General features: G+C 41.8%; 1 protein-coding gene across 1 annotated transcript in view; it reads right to left on the bottom strand.

Moving 5' to 3' along the window:
• THEMIS (thymocyte selection associated) overlaps positions 1-26407 on the bottom strand; it is a 173259-nt gene that overhangs the window by 133189 nt on the left and 13663 nt on the right. Inside the window, exon 2 of the mRNA XM_038742153.1 lies at positions 446-604. Within this exon, the coding sequence (XP_038598081.1) occupies positions 446-604 (159 nt within the window). The remainder of the gene's footprint in view (positions 1-445; positions 605-26407) is intronic.

The following is a 26407-nucleotide window of genomic DNA, read 5'->3' as shown; positions in this document are numbered from 1 at the left end:
ACTCCTCCAAATGATGCATAGGGGGCAGGTCCATATGGAGGAGAATATACAACTGTAGAGTACTAGCACACCTACCTAGCCTCCATTCAGGAGATAGAGGAGGCTCCTATAGTTCTCTCCTTAATGGAATTTACATTTGCTAAAAGTTTGTAATGTGCCATGCATGGTACTGTGAGTGGCGTTAGATATAACATATAATCAGTACTCTTCATTCGCTGATTCATTCATTCAATCGTATTTATTGAGCGCTTACTGTGTGCAGACCGCTGTACTAAGTGCTTCAAAAGTACAATTCTGCAACAGAGACAATCCCTACCTTTTCCATTGTCGTCACTTTCTCCCCTGCTCCTCCTAGTCTTCCCCACAGGTACCCGCCAACCAATCAGATGGCTCCAAGGCAGAAGCCGAGGTGGTGACTCATGTCTTTTATGTACACCTGTCATACCTGGAAAATTTAGAGGCAGCTCCACTTTGGGGGAATCCTGGTTGTCTTCATTATCCTCACAAACATCAGCTATAATCTTATTAATTTTGAAGCCAGTGACTTTAATCACTTCTCCTGTTGACAGACAGCATTCATTTCCAAACATCTCATAAATGGAACCTAAGGAAACAAAGCAAGAGAGATGGCAATGGGAGCTGTCAACCATAAAGAATAAAAAAAACAAAACCTGGCTATTTACCCTGCTTGATTAGTTCCTCTCTGCTAACACCCAAAATAAATTTAATCCAATTCTGTGAAATATTGGAGTCTCACTACCATCTCCGAGCACAACAGATGCAACCTTCCTGCTTTAAACTTGGTTTCTGAGCCCCTTTAGCTCATAAAATCAAGGTCAAGCTGAGATCAAGTCATTTCCTGCTGGGATTTATGACACCTATTAAACCAACTAAATATGATCTGATCCCATTCCATTTCTAATTTTCAAGAAACATGGAGACTATTAAAAATAAAGAGGAAAAGACTATTTTTCATAGTTCCAGGAAAATGTCAAAAGCTGTGAGCAGAAGGTTCAGAATCAAAACATTCTACCAATTAAATTTTAGGGAATCTCAATAGCAGTTTTCTCCAAGGTTCCTGGGCACAAGCACTTTCCATTTTTCAGGGGGACCTGGGAATTGTCATGCATGTTTAAGTCAAACTCATAACAAAACCCCTTCTTATGTAAATTGAAAAAAAGCAACATGGCTTTGTGAATAGAACACAAAGCCTGGGAGTCAGCAGGTCATATGGGTCTTAATCCCAGCTCTGCCACTTTTCTGCTATGTGACCTTGGGTCAGTCACTTCACTTCTCTCTGCCTCAGTTATCTCTTCTGTGAAATGGGGATTGAGACTGTGAACCCCATGTGGGGGACAGGGACTGTGTCCAACCCGATTTGCTTATCGCCACCCCAACGCTGAGAACAGGACTTGGCAAATAGTAAGAGCTTAACAAATACCATAATAATAATAACAGATTATTCAGAATATACTGAGCCTCACTCCATTACTGTACTTCTCATCTACTTCCAAAGAAAGCTCACCTCCCATTGTGCATACCTGAAGGTGAGGAGACAAGCATAACTCAACACCTCATTAATCAGTTTTTCCTCGAATTGCATACTAAAAAGGCAGAAGGAGTGGGAGATGTTCTCTTCTCCAAGCTGTCCCCCCATCCCCCAAAACTGAAAAGCCAATGAAACCTCTGTCTGCTTCTTCACCATCAATACCAACAGTTTTAGTCAAGTGCAGGCTGAGTGTAGAACACTGTACTAGCCACTTGGAAGACATATGCAATATGTGATCCTCTCTTGGAGAATCTTACAGTCCAATGGAGTAAACTGATGAATACATGATAATGTAGATGGAGAAGATAGATAATAATAAACACAAGTGGATCAATCAATCCAGAACAAATAATCAAACACCTGTCAGAGGGGATGACACGATCAGGAAAGTGGAAAGTTTATTCAGAGAATGCTTTCCAGGGTTGGGGATGTTTTTAGAAGTGTTTAGAAAGAGGGGAAAGTGTGATTTGACAAAGGTGAACAGGTTGGTTATACCAGCTTGTGCAAAAAGCATGAGTAATAGCTTGAAGGTAACCTCTAAACAGCACCCAAATAGTTAAGTGAGAAGCAGCAGGGATTAGTGGCTAGAACAAAAACTTGGGAGTCAGAAGGATGTGGGTTCTAATCCCAACTCTACCACTTGTCTGCTGTGTGAACTTGGGCAAGTCATTTAACTTCTCTAAACCTCAGTTACCTCATCTGTAAAATGGGGATTAAGAGTGTGAGCCCCATGTGGGACATGGGCTGTGTCCAACCTGATTAGATTGTTTCTACTTCAGCACTTAGTACTGTGCATGGCACACAGTAAGCGCTTAACAAATAGCATTAAATGGCCAGGATAAGGGAAGTCTGCTGGAGGAAAAGAGAAGTAACATGTCTGTTCACCTACAAAATTGGACAAGAAAGCCCTGGAGACAGAAGTGACTCTCCACAATGCCCACCATCTCACCTCCTGAACCAAGCTGTGACTTCAACGCATTTTAAATCCCACCAATTTCACTAAACAAATAACTACTGTGAATACATGATACAAACCATACCATGTTTTGGAAAATGAACAAACTCAAACTAAAAAAGCAAGATGATAAATAATGGAATACCATCAAATCTCTTCTCTCATGAAATTCTTAGTGCCTGCTGCAAACGCTTCCGTGTCCAGAAAGACTAAGCTATTCATTCATTCAGTTGTATTTATTGAGTGCTTACTGTGTGCAGAGCACTGTACTAAGCGCTTGGGAAGTACAAGTTGGCAACATATGCACACCCTGATTAGTCTGGAGAACTTTGAGGCATGTGAAGACAGAAGAAAATCAAGATGATGGGTGCTGGAATCAGAGCCTCTGTTCTTAGTTACAGAAGTGCACTTCCCCGAATATTAAATAGACCCCCTCCTCTCTCCCTTCCTCCTTCCCTCCCTCTCTCTCTCTCTCTCTCTCTCTCTCTCTCTCTCTCTCTCTCTCTCTCTCTCTCTCTCTCTCTTTCTCCCCTTCCTTTTCTCTCCATAGAAACCAACATATTTTTGGCATTGCAAGGGGCCATTTCAAGGAACATTGAAAGACGTGGATAAATTCCTTATGCACGTCAGAGGAATTCCGATACGCAGATCTGATTTAGAGAAGCTAAACAGCCAAGAGCAAATTATAAATAGGGAAATGACATTACCTTATAAGACTCGCATCCTCTCCCAGTACCAAATGGACAAAGAGTGTTCCATGAACCCTGGAGGATGAGCTGTGATTCCCCCACTTCAACAAAGGCATATATCAAGTGGCCATTGATCATCCAGTTTTGGTGAAGGGGAGAGTCATACTGCTCAACAATGCCATTGCTAGGTCAGATCAGCCCAGGACATTGGTGGTAGCAATCCATAGAGGTAAGGTATTTGAAGGACAACCACAGACCCCTTTTATTGCATGCATGACCACTTGTAATAGAGTAGATCTGAGAAACTGTGGCAATTCTCAATTTGGGGACCTGTGCAAAATATCCAGTATCCAAGAGAAAAATTAAAAATCCTATATTCACCCTTTGCTTTTAATCACAAAAAGTGCATTCCAGACACGTAAATCCCAAATCAATGAAACCTTTAAGGATTGCTTCTTTCCAAGGCAGAATATTTGTGTGCAGCCTGTTGCTTAACATCTCAGAGAGAGTTGGAATAATGTAACCTGTTTGTAGTGATCAGACAAGGCCTCTGAAGGTTTTGACTAAAAAGCTAGGGGCCTTTGAAATCATCTTTTAGTGGATTGCTACTTTGTTAAATAAAAGGTACATTTATTTTCTTTTATAAACTCATCCTTGTTTGACAAGCCATATTAGCAGCCTCTGTGATCACATCGGAACAGACAAAGCAATTGATTCAATAGATTTCCTCCTTTACTTCTCCACCCTCCCACACCATTCTGCAATGTTAAGATGTAAAAACAAAAAGCTACAACTGCCTTTCTGATCTTTTCCTTGGCTTTATTGTTTTCAATGATGGTGATGATTATGGGTTTTCTTTGAAATGATGGAATAGAAATTAACAATAAAGAGCCCTATCAATTATTTACATTCACAAAATAGGACTATGTACAGTGTAGGTTTAATGAATGCCTACAGGTATAAACAAACTTATACATGAAATACACAGATGTGAAATAGGAACACAGACATTTAGGCTCAACTTTATCTTGACCCAACTTTAATCATCTCAATGCTGATTTTAGCCCATCTAAGATTTCTTTGGGTCTGTGAACTGACTCATTTAGATGTAACGTATGGACATAATACTTATTGAGAAGCACCTTGGCCTTGTGGAAAGAGCGCAGTCTTTGGAGTCAGAGGATCTGTGTTCTAATACCGTTCTGCCAATTGCTTGCGGGGTGACCTTGGGGAAGTCATTTAACTTCCATATGCCTCAGTTTCCTCAACTGTAAAATGGTGACTCAATGCTTGTTCTCTCTTCTATTTAGACTGGAAGCTCCACGTCAGACAGTGATTGTGTCCAACTTCATTTACCTGTTTCAACTCCAGTGCTTAAAATAGTATGTGACCAACTTAATTAAAATAACAGTAACAGTAACAATACTCTTATATTAAGAAAGTGGGCATACCAAGCTAGGTTCTAGCCATTGGTCCTATTGGTTCTCACACCTGAAATAAGATACTGGAGTCTAAGGGCAGGAATAATTACTTTCCCAAGCACTTAGTACAGTGCTCTAAACACAGTAAGTGCTCAATAAATGCTATTGAATAAATGAATGAATGAATCATGACAGGACTTGTAGTCCTGTAAAGAGCATTTCTAAAGACTATCATGTGCCTGCTATGCAAAGCACTATACTGGACACATGGGCAACATAGAAAAGAAGGATAAGATGTGTCTTGCTGCAATTATTCGGTAACTGTTACACTGTGTTTCCAGTGACCCACATTTATTGGTATTTTTTAAGAATTTACTATGTGCTAAATGCTGGAGCAGATACAAGTTTATGAGATTGAACACAACCCCGAAACCACATGGAGTTCACAAATTATTTTATCCCCATTTCACAGATGGGGAAATTGAGGCCCAGAAGGTTAAGTGACTTGCACAAAGTCACCCAGTAGGCCTATGGCAGAGTAGGGATTTGAACTCAGGTCTCAACTCCTAGCCCTGTGTCCTTTCCATTAGACCATGCTTCCTTCCACACCACCAAATAAACAAACAAATCATTAGCTAACAAATCAGAAAATAGCAATTGGTGACTGCAGTCCACTTAACCCTCAAGGAGGGTATCAGTGGAAAAATCAGTCCTTCCCCTAAAGATCGATCCAGTTAACTCCAGACTGGAATATTCCCAGTACAGTATGGTCAAGCTAAGATTCAAAGCATATTCCCAGAATAGCCCCAGATAGGAATGGGCCTGTAGGAATGTTATCTGGGGTAGGGAATCATCCCTTAGCCACAGCTTTCTCAGTAAGTCACTTCAATTCCAAGATTGGGAAGGGCAGGAGGGAGGACAAAGCAAAATCAAGTTTGCCCTCAAAAGTGCATTGTATCACAAGACATCCATGTGCTTTCAGTTCTGTGGTTTCCCTAACGTCAGTGGTAAACAGAAATGCTTAATGCTATTTTCATGCACTTGAGCCAAATGCACAAAGAACTTTCACTCAGGTACAGTAAATCTAAAAATTCACAGCAGGGAGCAACATAATGGCTTTGTGTTCCTTAATAAGTCTTTGTGGCCATAAGTCCAACATTAGATCAGTGTAACATCTTACCAGAATTTGTAATAAATCATTTGAAAGGATTAAACATCCAGTTTCGAGCATTCTACTTAGCTTTGCCTTTAATTTCCCCAAAATAAACTGGCCCTGAGAGAGATTCAAAAAGGGGAAGGGGAAGCAGAATGGCACAATGGATAGAGCATGGCCCTGGGAGTCAGAAAGACTTGGGTTCTAATCCTGGATCTGCCACATGTCTGCCCTGTGACCTTGGGCAAGTCACTTAACTTCTCTTTGTGTCAGTTACCTCATCTAAAAAATGGTGATTAAGACCGTAGGACAGGGACTGTATCCAACCTGATTAGCTTCTGTCTACCTCAGTACTGAGAACAGTGCTTGACATAGAGTAAGTGCTTAACAAATACCATCATTACTATTATTAAGAATGGGAAAAAATGGACTGCAAAGAGTCACCCTTGAATCACTGTTTCCTTCTTCCAAAACAAATTGCTTCTTTCCTGATTCAGCTTGAGGCTCTTATCCTTCAACAACCTCTCCTCCAAGTGTGCGCCAGATGGGATTTCAACCATCAGTGGACTTTGCTCTAAAAACACGACTCTGTTGGGATTCTTCATTTACCATAAAACTTGGAAATTTGGAGATGACAAGTAATGAGAATATGGGATTTTGCAAAATATCATGTTTCCATTGAGTAATAACATCATCCTCTTTCTACCAAGGGCATGACTCTATCTTCAACAGGTGCACCAAAAAACTGGGAGAGGCCATGTAAATGGTTGCCTCCTTGTCATGAATCAGAATGGTTATAGACGGACCGTTTAACATTCCCAACTTATCCCCTGATTATTTATAATAAAAATAATGGCGGCATTTATTAAGCACTTACTACATGCCAAGCACTGTTCTAAGCCCTTGGGGAGATACAAGGTAATCAGGTTGTCCCCCATGGGGCTCACAGTCCTCATCCCCATTTTTACAGATGAGGTAACTGAGGCCCAGAGAAGTGAAGTGACTTGCCCGAAGTCACACAGCTGACAAGTGGTGGAGCTGGGATTAGAATCCATGACCTTCTGACTCCCAAGCCTGGGCTCTTGCCACTGAGCCAAGCTGCTTCTCTCATCCCTCTAGACCATAAGTTCATTGTGGGCAGAGAACATGTCTACCAACCCCGTTGTATTGTACTCTCCCCAAAATAGTACATTGCTCTAGACATATTAAGCACTCAATAAATACCATTGATTGGTTGATTGATTGATTGAATGGACTTATTTTCTAAGAACATCTCAACTCTATTCCTTTTACCATCCCTAACTTTGGTTTCTAATAATAAGAATAATATTTGTGGTACTTATTAAGTGCTTACTCTGTGCCAAGCATTGTACTAAGGACTGGGGCCTGGTCTTGTCTTATGCTGTTGAGTCGTTTCCGGCCCATAGCGACGCCACGGACACATCTCTCTCAGAATGCCCCGCTCTCATTTGCAAGCGTGTATCCATAGAGTTTTCTTGGTAAAAATACGGAAGTGGTTTACCATTCCCTTCCTCGATGCAGTAAACTTGTGTCTCCACCCTCGATTCTCTCCCATGCCGGTGCTGCCCAGCATGGGTGAGTTTTGATTTGTAACAGATTGCCTTTCACTCGCTAACCACTGCCCAAGCTAGGAATGGAATGGGTAGGCTTCTGCTTGACTCTCCCTCGCATAACCAAGACTGGTAGAGTACTCAAAACACACCAGGTGCGACCTTGAGAGGGAAAAGATTGGGGTAGCTACAACAAAAGCAGGTCGGACTCAAGTCATTGTCCCACATAGTGCTCACAGTCTAACTTGGAGGAAGAACAAGTCTTGAATTCCAATTTTACAGATGAGGAAATGGAGGCACAGAGACGTAAAGTGATTCGCCCAAGGTCACCTAGTAGTCAAGTGGCAGAGGCAGGATTGGAAGGCAGGTCCTCTGTCTCCCAGGCCAATTCTCTTTCTGATGTTTCTAATATCTTACCTGAAATTTACCTTTAACAGTGAGGGGCATAAAGGTCTCTTAATTAAATCCTATCGGATGAACCCACAAGCTATATTCCAGCAATCAATTTAAGAGAAACACAAGAGAGGAAGACATCAGACTCCCAGCCCTTGACTCACTTAGGATTTATAGACTAGTGATGCAGAGACATTTATATAAACTTCCGCAAGAGCCTTCTACTCCAGAAAACTCAGCAGGATTCTGCCAGTTCCTGTTAATAACCAAGTAAGCGATTGTCAGTTACTGCATTTTATGGATCAATGACTATGTAATTTTTTTAAAAAGGATGCTGTCTAGAATGTTTCCATTTTATTCTTCTGAGAAATCAGCTTGGAAAATAAACGGAACAAAATCCAGGAATTAAAACATCGTCATGGACAACGCTTTCAATGGAAAGCACTTCATGGTTCAGCCAGGAGTAAATTTGCACTTTGATCAAAACCAGGGCTTTAATGAGAGTTTAGCAACATGTGGTTTATAGTTCCAGATAAGAATAACAAGGTTCTACTGATAATCCAAAATTAAATTCTTTCTCCCTTACAATTAAAGAAATAAAACTAAAACCCCATTTAATCTGGTTGTTATCACCACGGGTGTATTTTTTCAACAAAAGCTTAACATTTAGATATTGATTAATTCAAATTAGGACTTATTTCATAATTACAATGCCTCACCTGAAGTGATAGGTTTTTCATCATTTTGGTATGGGTAATTCATTTTATGGTAATCTAGTAATTTTAAGTAACTATCTTGTGATATCAAACAAAGCTTTATAGTAATTGATTTTATTTTTAAAAAATTACTGTTGGCCAAGCTGGCTTAGGTTAATGTTCATGCCTCCTACTGGAGGTGGAACAGAAATCAAAAAAACCAAAGATGAAGTAGGAATTTATTCAGGCTACAGCTAGTTTCTGAAAACTGAATCCTGTAGGAACAAAACCCAATCAGTCAATCCATGGTATTCATTGTGCACTCACTGCATGCGGAGCACTGTACCTATTTGGGAGAGTGTAGTACAACAGAATTTGTAGACATGTTCCCTGCCCACAAGGACCTTGCAGTCTAGAGGGAGAGACAGACATTAGTATAAATTACAGATGTGCACAAAAATGCTGTGGCACTGAGAGTGAGGATCTTCAGGGCTACAAATCCAAGTTCAAGGACAAGGCAGAAGGGAAAAGGAGTAGAGGAAATGAAGGCTTAGTCAGAGAAGGCTTCTTGGAGGAGATATGATTTTAAAATGTAAGGCTTTGAAGGTGAGGAGAGCAGTGCTCTGTCGCATATGGAGGGTGAGGAAGTTCCCGGCCAAAGGAAGGATGTGGTCAAGATGTCAGTAGCAAGATAGAAGACATTGAGGTACAGTGAGTAATAATAATAATGATAATGGCATTTAATAAGTGTTTACTATGTACAAAGCATTGTTCTAAGCACTGGGGAGGCTACAAGGTGATCAGGTTGTCCCACGGGGGGCTCACAGTCTTAATCCCCACTTTACAGATGAGGTAACAGGCACAGAGAAGTTAAGTGACTTGCCCCAAGTCACACAGTTGACAACTGGCAGAGATGGGATTTGAACCCATGAACTCTGACTCCAAAGCCCGTGCTATTTCCACTGAGACATGCTGCATCTCTAGGTTGGCCTATCAGCAAGCTAGGGAAAAAGATTTCAAATTCTAAATAATTATAATAATAACTATGGTAGTTGTTAGACACTTACTATGTTCCAAGCACTGTTCTAAACACTGGGGTAGATACAAGTCATTCAGGATGGACATAATCCCTGTCCCACATGAGGCTCACTCTCAATCCCCATTTTACAGAAGAGGTAACTGAGGCCCAGAGAAGTTAAATGACTTGCTCAGGGTCATACAGCAGACATGTGGCAGACCCAAGATTAGAATCCAGGTCCTTCTGACTCCCAGTCCAATGCTCTATCCACTAAGCCATGCTGCTTCATGAGCAGGATTTCTTGCTCTTTCTCTTTCCTGCCTTTAGAGGCTTACTATGTGCAAAGCACTGTTCTAAGCGCTGGGGAGGTTACAAGGTGATCAGGTTGTCCCACGGGGGGCTCACAGTTTTAATCCCCATTTTACAGATGAGGTAACTGAGGCCCAGAGAAGTGAAGTGACTTGCCCAAAGTCACACAGCTGGCAGTTGGCAGAGTCAGGATTTGAACCCATGACCTCTGACTCCAAAGCCCGGGCTCTTTCCACTGAGCCACGCTGCTTATCGCTTCACGCTGCTTGCTTCTCAAGTCACATACTGACTTGAGTACACATGCTCGGAATTCTCTCTGAATCTAAAGGAGTATATTCGTATATATTTGCAGAAGTCTGTGTGTGGAATGAAGCCTTAATAGCTAATGGAATGTAGGCACTTGGATCTGATTGAGCTTAATCCTATTGCTGTCCCTGTGAATCAATTCTGTGTCAGAGCTCTGAGTGTTTGAGAAACACCCATAGATACCATGATTATCTTTCAGGTTCCTCCACCATTCCCTGCTAAGCAAACTTTCACTGAATGATACAAGAATAGTCCCTGAAGTCTTGCGACATGGCAATTGGAACCAAGACATTGAAAGACTTAGTCTGAACAATGATTTTTCATAGAGTGTCTTTCTACGGACAATCCTGGTTATGCCTTGTTACCTTCTAGATGTAAGCTCCTCCCGGGCAAGGATCATGTCTAACAAACTCTACTGTCTTGTACTGTCTCAGATGTTTAGTTCAGTGTTCTGCACAAAACGCTCAATAAATACCACTGAGCTAAAATCTAGCAGCATAGCGTAGTGGAGAGAGCACAGGTCTGAGAGTCAGAAGGTCATGGGTTCTAATCCTGACTCTGCCACTTATCTGCTGTGTGACCTTGGGTAAGCCACTCAACTTCTCAAGGCTTCAGTTACCTTGTCTGTAAAAGGGGGATTAAGACGGTGAGCCTCTGGTGGGACAGGGACTGTTTCCAACCCGATTTGCTTGTATCCACCCCAGTGCTTAGTACAGTGCCTGGAACTATTATTATTATTATTATTATTATTATTATTATTATTATTATTATTGATGCCTAATGACCTTCATGGAGGATGTGAAAAAATGGGAGCTCCATGAAAAATCAGCCATTTTGAGATGAAAATGCTGTCTTGTGCTTCAGCCCTGGGAATGCTTTTGGAAGACATTCCTGGCACTAACCTGAAAATAAATCTCATTTTTTTCACCACTTATGGGAGAGTATCATCTTCACCACCTTAATATGTTAGTTGTGGTGTTAAGTACTTTCTATGTGATTTCTAGGTAGTGGGCTAAACTCTGGGATGCCTATAAGATAATCCTATCAGATAGACTCTGTTCCTTACAGGTCTACGGTTGGGTAGGTGCACAGTAGTTCAGTGTGAACAAATGAGTACCAACCTAGAGTGTAACTGGATCATCCTGGAGAGGTTTCTATTCAAAATTACACATCAAGAGATGGTTAAAGGAATCAGCAAATGTACCTCAGGAGGGCATTATAGGTATGATGATACATTAGTGGTCCCCATTGTTGACAACACACAAGAAGAGAAGGATCTAGAAGAACAACTGGCCTATGAAATGAATCAATACCTGGATTCTTGTACTGTATTAGTCAGGTGTCATGGAGTATATGTAAGGGGAGAGAATTGGGAAAAGGCCAAAACTATATGTGAATGCTATAACTACTTGTTTGATATTGCAGTACAGACGAAGAAGGAAGGACTAGACTCTTAGCAGCTGGGGAAATGGAATTGTATTACCACTACAATATTTACTATTAGGTTTTACAATACTTAATGATCCCAGAATTAAATTACTACTCTGCTTGTATTACACTCTTCCAAGCTCTTAGTGTAGTGCTCTGCATACAGGAAGTGCTCAATAAATACCACTTATAATGATGATGATGATGATGAACATCGTCATCGGTGATGTGGGGTGAAGAATTGATGTGATGATCAGCAGATTCCCAGTTGATAGTAAATTAGATAGGACCCTTGTAAAATAGGATTAAGAGTAGAGAATCAGTCCTAAAGAATAGGAGGTAAGTCCAAAGAACCTAGTGGAATACAGTGGATTTAGATTTGAAAAAGAAACCACACAAATACACAACAGTGAAATGCAGTAGACAAGCACCCAGCTCATAGTCAACCAAAATCTGAATACAAGTCATTCATTCATTCATTCAATTGTATTTATTGAGTGCTTACTGTGTGCAGAGCACTGTACTAAGCGCTTGGGAAGTACAAGTTCACAATATATAGACACGGTCCCTACCCAACAACGGGCTCACAGTATAGAAGGGGGAGACAGAAAACAAAACAAAACATGTGGACAGGTGTCAAGTCATCAAAATAAATAGAAAGAAAGCTAGATGCACATCATTAACAAAATCAATAGAATAGTAAGTATGTACAAGTAAAATAAATAGTGTAATAAATCTGTACAAACATATATACAGGTGCTGTGAGGAGGGGAAGGAGGTAGGGCAGGAGGGATGGGGAGGAGGAGAGGAAAAATGGGGCTCAGTCTGGGAAGGCCTCCTTGAGGAGGTGAGCTCTCAGTAGGGCTTTGAAGGGAGGAAGAGAGCTTGGCGGATGTGAGGAGAGAGAGCATTCCAGGGAGAGGACGTGGGCTGGGAGTCAACGGTGGGACAGGTGAGAACGAGATACAGTGAGGAGGTTAGTGGCAGAGGAGCGGAGGGTGAGGCCTGGGCTGGAGAAGGAGAGAAGGGAGGTGAGGTAGGAGGGGGCAAGGTGATGGACAGCCTTGAAGCCAAGAGTGAGGAGTCATTAGTGTATTATAATTATTAGCAAAACCAAGGGGGTTCTTCAGTTTATCTTCAGGAGAATGATCTGTAAGAGCCATAAACTCATTCATTCATTCAATCATATTTATTGACTGCTTACTGTGTGCAGAGCACTGTACTAAGCGCTTGGGAAGTACAAGTCGGCAACACATAGAAACAGTCCCTACCCAACAACGGGCTCACAGTCTGGAAGGGGGAGTATTTCTTTATGGTATTTATTAAGCCCTTACTATATAATAATGTTGGTATTTGTTAAGTGCATACTATGTGCGAAGCACTGTTCTAAGCACTGGGGAGGATACTAGGTAACCAAGGTTGTCCCACGTGGGGCTCACAGTCTTAATTCCCATTTTACAGATGAGGGAACTGAGGCACAGAGAAGTTAAGTGACTTGCCCAAAGTTGCACAGCTGGCAAGTGACGGAGCTGGGATTAGAACCCATGACCTCTGACTCCCAAGCCGGTGCTCTTTCCACTGAGCCACACTACCTATATGTCAGGCATTGTCCTAAGCACCGGGGTGGAGACAACATTATCAGGTTGGATATAGTTCATATCCCACATGGTGTTTACAATATTGATAGCCATTTTACAAATGAGAAAACTGGCTTGTCCAAGGTCACACAGTAGACAAGTGGCAGAAGCGGAATTAGAATTCAGGCCCTCCAACTCTCAGATCCATCCCTTTTCCACTAGGCCAAACTACAGAGGGATAGTCTCTGTGTTAGCCTGACACTATTAAAGTGTTCAGCTCAGGCCTCCAAACTTTTAAAAGGATGTAGAATGATTAAGTCACCTCACTTATCTGGGCCTCAATTACTTCATCAGTAAAAGGGAGATTGAGACTGTGAGCCCCACATGGGACAGGGACTGTCCAACCCGATTTGTTTGTATCCACCCCAGCTTAGTACAGTGCCTGGCACATAGTAAGAGCTTAACAAATGCCATTATTATTATTATTATTATTATTATTATTATATGAAAGGTTTTCATGTCTGAGATCTTGACCTTTTGCTCTCCATAGTCACGGAGGTCTGAAATAAGGAAAGTAGCAGAAGAGATTTCAGTTCGACATAAAGAAGAACTTTTTGAATGAGAATTAACTGGAAGAGATTACCAAGGTGGTTGGGGACTCTTCAACCCTGAAAATTTTAAAGATTTCCCAGAGAGCTTAGTTAATAATAATAATGGTATTTGTTAAGTGCCAACTATATGCAAAGCACTGTTCTAAGTGCTTGGGGGATACAAGGTGATCAGGTTGTCCCACGTGGGGTTCACAGTCTTCATCTCCATTTTACAAATGAGGTAACTGAGGAACAGAGAAGTTAAGTGACTTGCCCAAGGTCACACAGCTGACAAGTGGCAGAGTCAGGATTCAAACCCATGACCTCTGACTCCCAAGTCTGTGCTCTTTCCACTGAGCTACGCTGCTTTCTTCACTAACCTGAAGGCTGGAGGTTGGATTAGATGACTATCCAAGTTTCCTTCCAGCTCTACAATTCCATCACTTCTTTCCTCACAGTTCTCTGCATTCAGTAAATATGACTGATTGATTCAGGCAAAACTTACTCATAAAGCAGGTTCAATATCTAAATTATTATTTCACCTCCCCAAAGTGAGAAATGAGAAATCCATTCAAACTGTTTTTTCTCATAGCAAAGGAGTTATCTTCAAGCCTGGGTTGAAAATAACCAACCTCATTTCCAGGTTGAAATTTAACTTGAAAATAGAGAAGCAGGTTTTCAAAATGCCTGTTTGAGGAAAATAAATTACATTAACTTCTAGGCCTGATAAAATAAAACTTCAAATGTCAAAAACTTGCTTTAGGTCTTTGTTGGTGTAAAGGAATTTTTCATATTCAGGAAATATAGGATGGCCGTTCATTTCATTTGAGTCAAGAGAGTTTGGTTTTCAGTAAACCTTTTTCCCTGCCCAGTATCAATTCAGTGCCTGTATTTCCAGAGGTGGGGGGTTTTGTTGATTTGTTTTAAATGTTCAGCCTCCCTGCCCTTCTAGTCTTCATCCACACCCACTTCCTTGGAGAGATCATTTGCTCCCATGGCTTCAACTCCCATCTCTATGCAGATTATTCCCAGATCTACAACTCCAGCCCTGATCTCTCTCCGTCTCTTGTCTCACATTTCCTCCTGCTTTCAAGATATCAGTAAATGGCTGTTGTGCTGACACCTCAAACTTAACAAGTCCAAAACAAAGCTCATCTTCCCACCTAAACCCTGTCCTCCCCTTGATTTTCCCATAACTTTAGACAGCACCTAAACCCCCCTGTCTCACAAGCAAGTAACCTTGGCGTTATCCTCGACTCATCACTCTCATTCAACTCACATATTCAATCTGTCACTAAATTCTGTTGGTTCGACCTTCACAACTTTGCTAAAATCCACCCTTTCCTCTCCATCCAAACTGCTACCACACTAATCTAGCAGTTATCCTATATCACCTTGATTGCTGCATCAACTTCCTTGTTGACCTCCCTGCCTCCTGTCTCTTCCCACTCCAGTTCATACTTCACTGTGCTGCCCAGATCATTTTTCTACAGAAACATTCACTCCATGTCTCCCCACTCCTCAATAACCTCCAGAACTGTCCATCCACCTCTGCATCAAACAGAAACTCCTTACCATAGGCTTTAAAGCACTCAATCACCTTGGCCCCTCCTACTTTACCTGAATTCCTACTACAATCCAGCCCACACACTTTGCTCCTGTAATGCCAACCTACTCACTGTACCTTAAGCTCCTCTATCTCGTCTCTCCCACCTCTCGCCCACATCCTTCCCCTGGCCTGAAACACTCTCCCTCTTCATATCCAACAGATGATCACTCTCCCCACCTTCAAACCCTCCTTAAAAGCACATCTCCTCCAAGAGGGCTTCCCTAACTAAGCCTTCATTTCCTCTTCTCAATGCTCAATGGAAAGAGCAGGGGCTTGAGAGTCAGAGGTCATGGGTTCAAATCCTGGCTCTGCCAATTGTCAGCTGTGTGACTTTGGGCAAGTCACATAACTTCTCTATGCCTCAGTTCCCTCATCTGTAAAATGGGGATGAAGACTGTGAGCCCCACATGGGGCAATCTGATCACCTTTTATCCTCTTCAGCGCTTAGAACAGTGCTTTACACATAGTAAGTGCTTAACACATGCCATCATCATCATCATCTTCTTCCACTCCCTTTTATGTCGCCCTTGCACTTGGATTTGCACCCTTTGTTCATCCCTCCCTCAGCCCCACAGCACTTATGTATATACCCATAATTAATTTATTTATATTAATGTCAGTCTTCCCTCTGGACTGTAAGTTTGTTGGGAGTAGGGAATGTGTCTACCAACTCTCTTGTACTCTCCCAGGTGCTTAGTACTGTGCTCTGCACACAGTAAACACTCAATAAATACCATTGATTGATTGATTGATTGACTCCATCCCACCTTACATCAGGTTCCACAGCTTGGAAGCAGGGCCTGTGTTTTCAGGGATCTGGGTGGAGAGCAAAAAGATTCTAGAGCAAGTGGGGAGGTCAAGTGGTCCTTCTAGTAAAGCCCTCTAGCTTGGGCAGACTTTGGCAGGGTTCCACAAAATGTTCCATATGACCTCAATAGATTACACTGTGTGAATGGCATGACCAATGTGACATGATAATAATAATAATAATAATAATAATAATAATAATAATAATAATAATGGCATTTGTTAAGTGCTTAGTTTGTACCAAGCACTGTTCTAAGCACTGGGTTGGGGGGGAATACAAGGTAATCAGGTTGTCCCACATGGGACTCACAGTCTTAATCCCCACTTTACAGATGAGGTAACTGAGGTACAGAGAAGTTAAGTGACCTGCCCAAAGTCACACAGCTGACAAGTGGCAGAGCCTGGATTAGAACCCATGACCTCTGACTCCCAAGCCCTTGCTCTTTCCACTGAGCCACGCTGCTTCTCACAGGCTTTGGAGAGTATGGTATCCTCAAGTGATGTTACTGGCCAGTCTAGGTCTATAGCTTTGATGCATTTTTCCCTTACTTGCATTTTCCCTTTTTATAGATTGTAAATTCATTATGGGCAGGGAATGTGTGTGCTAATTCTGTCATATTGTACTCTTCCAAATGCTTATCACATGCTCTGCACATAGTAAGTGCTCAATAAATATGATTGGTTGATTGATGCTTTTTTTCTTCTTTATAATTCATTTTGGGGGTAGAAACAGCCCAACCACAGATTCACATGCTAAAATATTTTTTAATGGTATTTGTTAAGTGGTTACTATGTGCCAGGCACTGTTCCAAGTGCTGGGGTGGATACATGGGGCTCCCACCTTTAATCCCCATTTTACAGAAGATATAAATGATTTGTATAAGTCAATGGTAGACAATGACAGATAATTCTCTACTGAAAATAAGTAAGGTTAATGCCACAATCAATCAATCAATGACATTTGTAGAGTGCTTACTGTGTACAGAGCACTGAACTAAGTGCTTGGGAGTACAGTGCAACAGAGTTGGTAGAACATTCCTGACTACAATGAGCTTACAAGTTGCCTCCTGAGAGTTAGGAATTTCATGGCATTTGCTCACAAGGGAACACTCCAGTTTGGTACCTCAATCCACCACTGCAGTCTAGAAACTACTCATTCACTATTTCAAGAGCAGAGGACATCTTACTCATGCAAAAAAGTAGAAGAAACATTGATGATAATAATAATTGTGGTTTTTGTTAGGCATTTAATAATAATGATGGAATTTGTTAAGTGCTTACTATTTGCCACACAATGTTCTAAGTGCTGGACTTATTATGTGCCAGATACTGTACTAAGTGCTGAGATAGGTACAAGGTAATTGGTTTGGGTGCAGTCCCTGTCCCACACAGGGCTCACAGTTTTCATCCCCATTTTACAGATGAGGTAACTGGGGCACAGAGAAAGTAAGTGACTTGCCCAAGGTCCCACGGCAGACAGGTGGTGGAGCCGGAATTAGAACCCAGAATCTTCCGAGTCCCAGGCCCGTGCTCTATCCACTGGACCATGCTGCTTCCATTATAGGTCCTGAAAGAAAATTCTTAAGAGTATAGCATTTTCTTCCCAGAATTTACTGATGATAGTGCTTCTATCCATGAGAAGCAGTATGGCCTAGTGGATAGAGCCAGAGCCTGGGATCAGAAGGACCTGAGTTATAATAATAATGGCATTTATTAAGCGCTTACTATGTGCAAAGCACTGTTCTAAGCACTGGGGAGGTTACAAGGTGATCGGTTTGTCCCACATGGGGCTCACAGTTTTATCCCCATTTCACAGATGAGGGAACTGAGGCCCAGAGAAGTTAAGTGACTTGCCCAAAGTCACACAGCTGACAATTGGCAGAGCCGGGGTTGAACCCATGACCTCTGACTCCAGAGCCCAGGCTCTTTACACTGAGCCACGCTGCTTCTCAAGAGTTCTAATCACAGGCCCGCCACTTGTCTGCTGTGAGACCTTGGGACAGTTACTTCACTTTTCTGGGCCTCAGTTACCTCATCTGTAAAATGGGGATTAAGACTGGGAGCCCCATGTGTAACAGGGACTATGTTCAACCCAAATTTGCTTGTATCCACCCTGGTGCTTAGTACAGTGCCTGGCACATAGTAAGTGCTTAAAAAATACCACAGTGGTGTTTCCTGTGGGGAACAACATATGAGACTTGGACCTGAGATAGCAGGACCAAGAATAACAATAATAATAATTATTATGGTACTTTTTAAGTGCTTACTATGTGCCAAGCACTGTTCAAAGTGCTGGGATAGATGCAAGCTAATCAGGTTGGACACAGTTCCTGTCCCACACGGGGCTCAAACTCTTAATCCTCATTTTACAGATGAGGTAACTGAGGCACAGAGATGTGAAGTGACTTGCCCAAGGTCACACAGCAGACACGTGGCAGAGCCAGAATTAGAACGCAGATCCTTCTGACTCCCAGGCATGCTGCTTCAACCTGTGGGAGGAATTGATTATAGTGATAATGGCTTGCACAGGGCAACATGCACTCTCTCTCCCCTGCAAATCAGGCTCCTCTATGAGTGTGACATATGAGTGCAACCCGTTTGTGGCCAAAGTGACCGCAGAACATGGCCCAATTTGTATCGTATTACCGTGACCCAGCAGGCTGTTGCCTTGGTAGCCACTGCAGTCTGGGAAATCCATGTTGGACCATTGTTTTTCAGGATTTCTGCAAACCCTGTCCATCTTGTGGAAAGTCCATAGAGGTTGTTCAGTCAGAATCCAGTACCATTGATGACATAGTTCCAGAAGACAGACGAGAGCCCAGGTCTCTTTCTGCTACAGATTGGCCCAAAATCAAGCCTTAAATAATAATGATGATGATGGTATTTGTTAAGCACTTACTATGTGCCAAGCAGGGAACGCCACTGGAACAGATATGCTTAAATTTCATATACTCACAAATAGAGAGGGAGCATTGTCTGGTGAAAACTGGCCTTGTTGAGCAAAGACTTCACATAAGATCATGATACCGAAAGGAAAATTTAAAAACTGGAGACAGGCCTGGAAAAACCTATTACACAGCATAGAGCTATCTTGCGCATGCAATATGGAATGAAGTGTCAGTAATGCGGCAGTTTGGGCAGCCACATTCCATTTAAATTGAATATTATTTTCAGAAGCATCACCTTCTAAATCAGTGGTTTTTATTGAGTGCTTACTGAGTGCAGAGACCTGTACTAAGCACTTGGGAGAATACAATTCAATAGAATTTCCTGTCCACAAGGAGCTTACAGACTAGAGGAGGAGCTTTCAGACTGTGTGAGTGTGTCTGTGTGTGTTTTTGTGTGGGTATGTGTGTGTGTCTCCCTCCCTTCACCTCTCTCCCTCGCGGAAAACAGAAAGTTCTAGTCCCAGTTCTGCCACTGGACTGCTTTGTGGCCTCAGAAAATGTAATGAACCTCTCTGGACCTCTGTTTCTTCATCTGCCAAAAGGCAATAATAGTCCCTGCTTCACCCTACCTCATGAGGATGTTGTGAAATGAAATGAAATAATGGATGTGGAAGCACTGAGGAAATATAAAAGCACTCTGCAAATCCAAGGTGTTGTTATTATCATAAATAATACATTCATAAGTGCAAATACTCTTATGAAAATTTGGGCAATTTATTCTGTTGTATTAAAATGTGCCCATTTTGGCACATCCTCAATTGAGTGGGGAGCTCAATAAACATCCTGGCAGTTTATTTTGTTCTGCCACTTTTGAAATTTATATAGCTGCAATTAGTTTTATCTGAGCTTCTCTTGCTTTGTTTATTGCACACCTGCTTCTCAAAACTACATTTCTCTAAAATAAGAAACATTTCTGAAGCCTGATTCCAAGGAGAAAATGTACTTCAATGCTTCATACACCTTTATTTATAATTCTGATTTTTTAAAAACCCTAACATTAAAACTCCACTTACATTTCCATTTTTAAGATTGAAGTGATGGGAGCTACATTTCCAAATTTAAAACGTCTATAATTACAGAGAAAGGGTAACTTCTAACTGACCTTTATTGTGTTGCCTAATAGCACGGTGACAACAAAATTATAGTGTAATCCAAGTGTCAAATGAGGATGAAAAAAGTTCAAAAAAAATATGATGGTACTCAAAACAATATGAGGCATGAAAAGATGAAGACAGAAATAAAATATCTGCATGTTACAAAGTCAATAGAGTCCCTTTTATTTTTAGAACCCAGACATAGATCATTACAAAACAGAATCATTTCAGTAGCTCCAGTGACTTACTGATACTGCATCACAAATAAAACAAATCAATATCTGTTGATGAAGCTGTAATTGCTTTCAAGTGCAAAAGCCTGTTATGTTTTACTAAAGGGAAATCTTTAGAAATAAACATTCACAGTTCTTTGATTCAGGTGGGAATGGAATCTAAAAAGAAATGTCCAGGTTTTTTGAATTTAAAAAGTCCATGTTTTCCATTTTTTTACACCTCAGCTACTTCTGCTAGTCCACAGTCTGGCTTTTCAGATCGTAAACTTCTATGCTTCAGAAAATCACTTCATTATAACAAAACCCATGTAGCTATGACAGCAACTAACTGCCTGCTTTCACTCTTCCTTCTACATATCACTCCTTGAAAAACTACTGATCAGAGATAGTTAATGGAGCAGAAGTCCTCTCAAAATTCTGTGCCTCCCATTTTATTGGCATTAGTTCATCCCCTTTGCTCTTTGTCGAGCTTGCTCTCAGTCTTGCTGGGTCTTGTGCACTGACTAGAAATTTCCATGTAAAATTGCATTTGCAGTTTGCACCTTCAATGAATATTAAGAGCCCATGAGATCTTAATACAGAAACAGAGTTAAAGCAAAGCTATATTTTCCAGGATAAAGATACCGGTGTGCCCCTATTAAATTGTGTGAAGAAAATTAAATTAAATTAGCCATAAAATAATTACATTGCCATTAAAACCAGCATAACTTTTGCAATATAAACTCTCCTACCAGCTTTCAATCCATAAAATCCATGTTCATATAATATGTAACTCACTGAATATCAATATTTATTCAAAGTGTTCTAGAGAAGTTTCAGACTTTTAAGTCTTTACTGTCATATTTTAGTGACATATTAAACAGTCACATTCTCTCTCTGAAGGATGTTCCTTGATGAATTGGCAGTGGGTTGCTAAAATAATGGGATCCCATGAGAAACCATTAAACTTTAGCAGATTCCTCTTTTTCATTTCCTTCAGCAATTCAGGACTCATATCATCCCAACTGCCACTAACATACCGGTGGAAAGAAAAAACTGTGAAACTAAGACTGTGGCAATTTCCACAATAATGTTCTTTATGAGGAGATTCCTCAGTAACACAACTACTACTAATGATAATAACAACAACAACAGCATTAGCATTTATGAAGCACTGACTATGTGCCATGCACTGTATACTAAGCACTGGGATAGATACAAACGACCAGATTCTACATAGGATTCATAGCCTAAGAGGGAGGGAGGCGAGGTATTTTATCTACATTTTACAGGTGAGAAAACCAAGAGAAGTTAACTAACTCGAGGTGGCAAGTGGCAAGTAAAGGAGGAGCAGGGGTAGAGAGGAATATCATGCTCTTTCCCTTTCAGGGCTCCAGTGAGCTAATTGTTTTCTATAAATGAGCACAAAGGTTTCCAAGGTCCCCAGTCCTTGTGTTAAATGGTTTCCATGCATCCCGATTCCATGGCAGACATCAGTCATGGAAATACCAGAACAGCTAGGAAGCAGTGTGGCCTAGTGGAGAGAGCACAGGCTAAGGAGTCAGAGGACCTGAATTCTAAACCCGGATCTGCCACTTACCTGCCGTGTTATCTTGGGCAAGTCACTTAACTTCTCAGTGCCTCAGTTACCTCAACTGTAAAATGGGTATTTTCCCTCCTACTTAATAATAGTAATAACGATGGCATTTATTAAGTGCTTATGTACAAAGCACTGTTCTAAGCGCTGGGGAGGTTACAAGGTGATCAAGTTGTCCCACGGGGGCTCACAGTCTTACTCCCCATTTTACAGATGAGGTAACTGAGGCACAGAGAAGTTAAGTGACTTGCCCAAAGTCACACAGCTGACAATAGGCGGAGCCGGAATTTGAACTTTTACTGTCAGCCCCATGTGTTTCAGGGACTGTGTCTGACCTGGTTGATTTGTATCTATCCCAGATCTTAGATCAGTGTTTGGTATTTGTTAGACACTTACTGTGGGCCAGGCACTGTACTAAGAATGGGGTGGAAACAAGCAAATCATGTTGGACACAGTCCCTGTCCCTCGAGGGGCTCACACTCTTAATCCCCATTTTCCAGATGAGGTACCTGAGGCCCAGAGAAGTGAAGTGATTTGCCCAAGGTCACACAGCACAACAGGGATTAAAACCCAAGACCTTCTGACTCCCAAGCCTATGCTCTATCCTGCTACGGTCTGAATGCTTAACGAATACCATAAAAAAAAAATAATAAAAGCAGCTCAGCCATTCTGAGGGAAGCCAAAATCTTATGAGTGTAGGCAGGTGTGGGGGAACTTGGGAAAGGAGAAGGAAAGACCAGAGGATAGAAGCCGGAGGTTTATCCTATTTAGACTGTGACTCCCATGTGGGGCAGGGACTATGACTGATCTGTTGATCTTGTATCTACCCCAGAGCTTAGTATAGTACTTAGCACATAATAAGTGCCCAACAAATACCATAATTAGTAGATGGCAGGGAGAGAAGATGGAGGAGGAAGGGAAAAGGAGGAAGAAAGTTGAGAGATTGAGTGAGGAGAAAAGAGGAAAAGAGTGAAGAAAGGGAGTATAGATCACCACTACCCATACTATAATGGGAGGAGCCTCACTGTCATGCTCTAGGTAATGAAAGCCTTCCTCATGGTCCATGCCTCAGAAGACCAATCCATGCACTCTGAAGTCCAGCTCTACAGCAATGTTTCCAAAAGCCTGGATCATGGCTGTGGGGCTGCCACTAGTGGAATTGCCATCTTTTTGCAAAGTAGTCCTGGAGACTTCAGAATGGCCAACATTGGAAAACACCTAGAAATGGCCTTTCCAGCTGTAGTGATCACAATGGTGGCATATAGGGACCGCCTCTATATGTTGCCAACTTGTACTTCCCAAGTGCTTAGTACAGTGCTCTGCACACAGTAAGTGCTCAATAAATATGATTGAATGAATAGCATGGTTAGTGCCATGATCGTTTCTGAATCAATCCAGAAACAGGATGGCCCAGTAGAAAGAACACAGGTCTGAAAGTCAGAGGGACCTGGGTTCTAATCCCGCTCCACCACTTGTCTGCTGGGTGACCTTGGGCAAGTCACCTCACTTCTCTGTGCCTCAGTTACCACATCCCTCATCTAGGGATTAAGACTATGAGCCCCCATGTGGGACAGGGACTGTGTCCAACCTGATTACCTTGTATCTACCTCAGATTTAGAGCAGTGCCTGGCACATAGTAAATGCTTAACAAATACCATTTTTTAAAAATCAATCTATTGTAGTGCTGGGTAGATAACATGTACTAAGCACTTGGGACAGTACAAGTTTCAGAGTTCTTTGACACATTCTCTGCCCACAAGGAGTTTACAGTGTACATTCATGTCTGCTAATTCTATCTCACTTGCCCAAGGTCTAATGATTGATTGAGTAGATAAACTTTCCTTCTTCTCTGCTTTCTGACTACCTAACTGAAATCAAGCCCTAACGGAGACCTTTCAGTTGTTAGAGCAGAACCCCAAAAACCTAGAGCAGGATACCGCGTCACTTTAACCTAAATGCACCAGAAATCTAAGATGTATGACCCAAGAATATCATGCAGGGTTGGGGAATGAGATACAACCACATCCTCCCCTGCTTCCCCCACCCCCCTCAAAAAAAAGGCTCAAAGATAAAGGAATCCTGAGCACCAGCTGAAAATAGATGTTCTCATTCTCCTGTGAGCTCCCTTCCTAGGTCCTAAGGACAGGACAGATTGAGGCTCTTTAACAGTTAAATTCTCCACCACTTACATTTGCTAGAATCCTGCTTAGACTTGGTGCAAAACTGCAGTTACCCAAGGTTCTGAGCCTGTTTAGGCAGGTTAGCTGAGCCTGAAATAGATGAATTCCTTTGACTTTGCCCCCTTAGATAGATCCTGTTATGCTCTGAATCTCAGACAGCAGCTCCCTTTTTACAATTTGCGAACGTTGCATTTCTGAACACTTTCAGGGGGCAAGGAAGGTGCTCAGTACTGGGCCCTCATTTGAAGGATTCAAGTTGGATCAGAACGCCACACTGAGTCCAGTGTAGATCACAGGCTTTCGCAAATCAGTTTAGAATTAAAGATCGAAAAATCAGGGCTGCAGCCAAGAAAGAGTCCTATTAAGAGGTATTTTTTTATGATTTTAGTTTAATTTCCATCCGTATAAAACCCTCCCAGTGTTAAATAGAGAGTGCTGTCATTTATTTGAATTTCTTTTCTTTTCTGCTAAGAACCCAGATATTATGGTCATTGAAGGAAACTCCTGCTGAGGAGCTGATTTCTTTCTCCTGCATGATATTAACCAGACTAAGTCTGGGGTTGACCCATTCCGTGACCCACCTGTGTGGTGGTAGGAATGCTGGTAAGTAGGAGAGCATGTAGTGCTCTGATACTGATGCTGAATGTGGACCAATTTTAGTATAAAAACACCCAAAAAACAAAAAACAAAAAGCTCAGTTTAAAATAGCTACCTAAGGATCATTCTCACATTCTTAGAATTAGAAGCAATTGTACTCTCCCTTCTTCTTCCTTCACTAGCAAGTGCCTCTAAGGACTAGGAAAAGATAAAAAGGCCAGAACAGGAAATCTCAGAGAAAAGGGTGAAAATGAAGTCTGTGTGCTCCTTTGCACTTTTCACTGTATGTCTGCTTGAGCTGGTGGGGTATGTCTCTGTTTCGCAGCCTGTATTCCTCCTCAAGCAGAGTTTCAAGCTGCCCCAGCCACAGTCTAGAAAAAAAATATGTCCCAAAATATTCATCTTGTTAGGGAGAATATACTGACCAGCTGAACAGCGAGTTTCCACAGGGCCAGATCGGGGAGAAACACACTTAGCTCAGTGGTCAGGCATGGAGGTTGAAAAAATGGGAGTGGGCAGAGATATCAGTCTTCCCAGTCCCACTTCCTGAATACTGTGGGAGAGAGTGTTTTCCAATCAATTAATCAATCAACTGAATTTATTGAGCACTCACTGTGTGCAAAGAACTGCACTAAGTGCTTTGAGTACAATATGGCAGAGTTGGTAGACATGTTCCCGGCTCAGTCAATCCATACTTCACACTGCTGCCCAGATCAGAAGATAGACAGAAAAATACCTCATGAAGTGATTGAGATAGGGATGGATTAACAGAGGTTTAGGGAAACAGTCACTGCAAGCCCACCACTCCAGGGACCTCAGTTGGGCTAAGAGGCCCACATAAGCTCCTGCACTTCTACCATGTTTCCTTCATGCTCCTCGGTTCTAAGCAAGAGCCACTCATTGGCTTTGTGTGTGGTGAGCAGTGGTAAAGCAGAAGCAGAGGAATTTCTGCTCCTCTACACCTCTCCCCCCTGACTCTCAATGGTGAGACCATTTGTTTAATTGGGGCCCTCTTCATTTCAGACAGGATGGTAGGCACTTGTGGAAAGGGTTAATCAATTAATCATATTTATTGAGCATTTACTGTGTGCAGAGCACTGGACTAAGCACTTGAGAGAGTACAACATATAGAGTTGGTAGAAACATTCCCTGCTCACAATGAGCTTACGGTCTAGAGGGGGAAATGGACATTAATATAAATTACAGATATATATATATATATATATATATATATATATATATATCTAAGTGCTATAGAGCTGAGGAAGGAGTGAGAAAAAGGAGCAAATCCAAGCACAAGGGTGACACAGAAAGGTGTGGGAGAAGAGGAAATGAGGGCTTAGTCAGGGAAGGGCTCTTGGAGGAGATGTGCTTTCAATAAGGCTTTGAAAGTGGGGAGAGTGATCATCTGTCTGATATAAAGATGGAGGGCATTCCAGACCACCAGCAGGAGAGGTCGGCGGTGAGGTAGATGAGATCGAGGTACACCGAGTAAATGGGCATTAGAGAAGTGAAGTATGTGGACTTGGTTGTAGTGGGAGAGTAATGAAGTAAGGGAGGAGGGAGTGAGGTGATCAAGTGCTTTAAAGCCAATGCTAGGGAGGTGGATGGACAATGACTGGAGGTTCTCCAGTAGTGGGGAAACATGTTAATGGGAACAATAGGAAAGTAGGGATAGTTTTGTTTCAATTCAAGATTCTCCAAGGTGC

This window comes from Tachyglossus aculeatus, chromosome 2 (assembly GCF_015852505.1).
Source record: "Tachyglossus aculeatus isolate mTacAcu1 chromosome 2, mTacAcu1.pri, whole genome shotgun sequence".
In the NCBI taxonomy this organism is placed as follows: domain Eukaryota; kingdom Metazoa; phylum Chordata; class Mammalia; order Monotremata; family Tachyglossidae; genus Tachyglossus; species Tachyglossus aculeatus.
The sequence above is the reverse complement of the archived record's forward strand: the minus strand, read 5'-3'. Positions and strand labels throughout refer to the sequence as shown.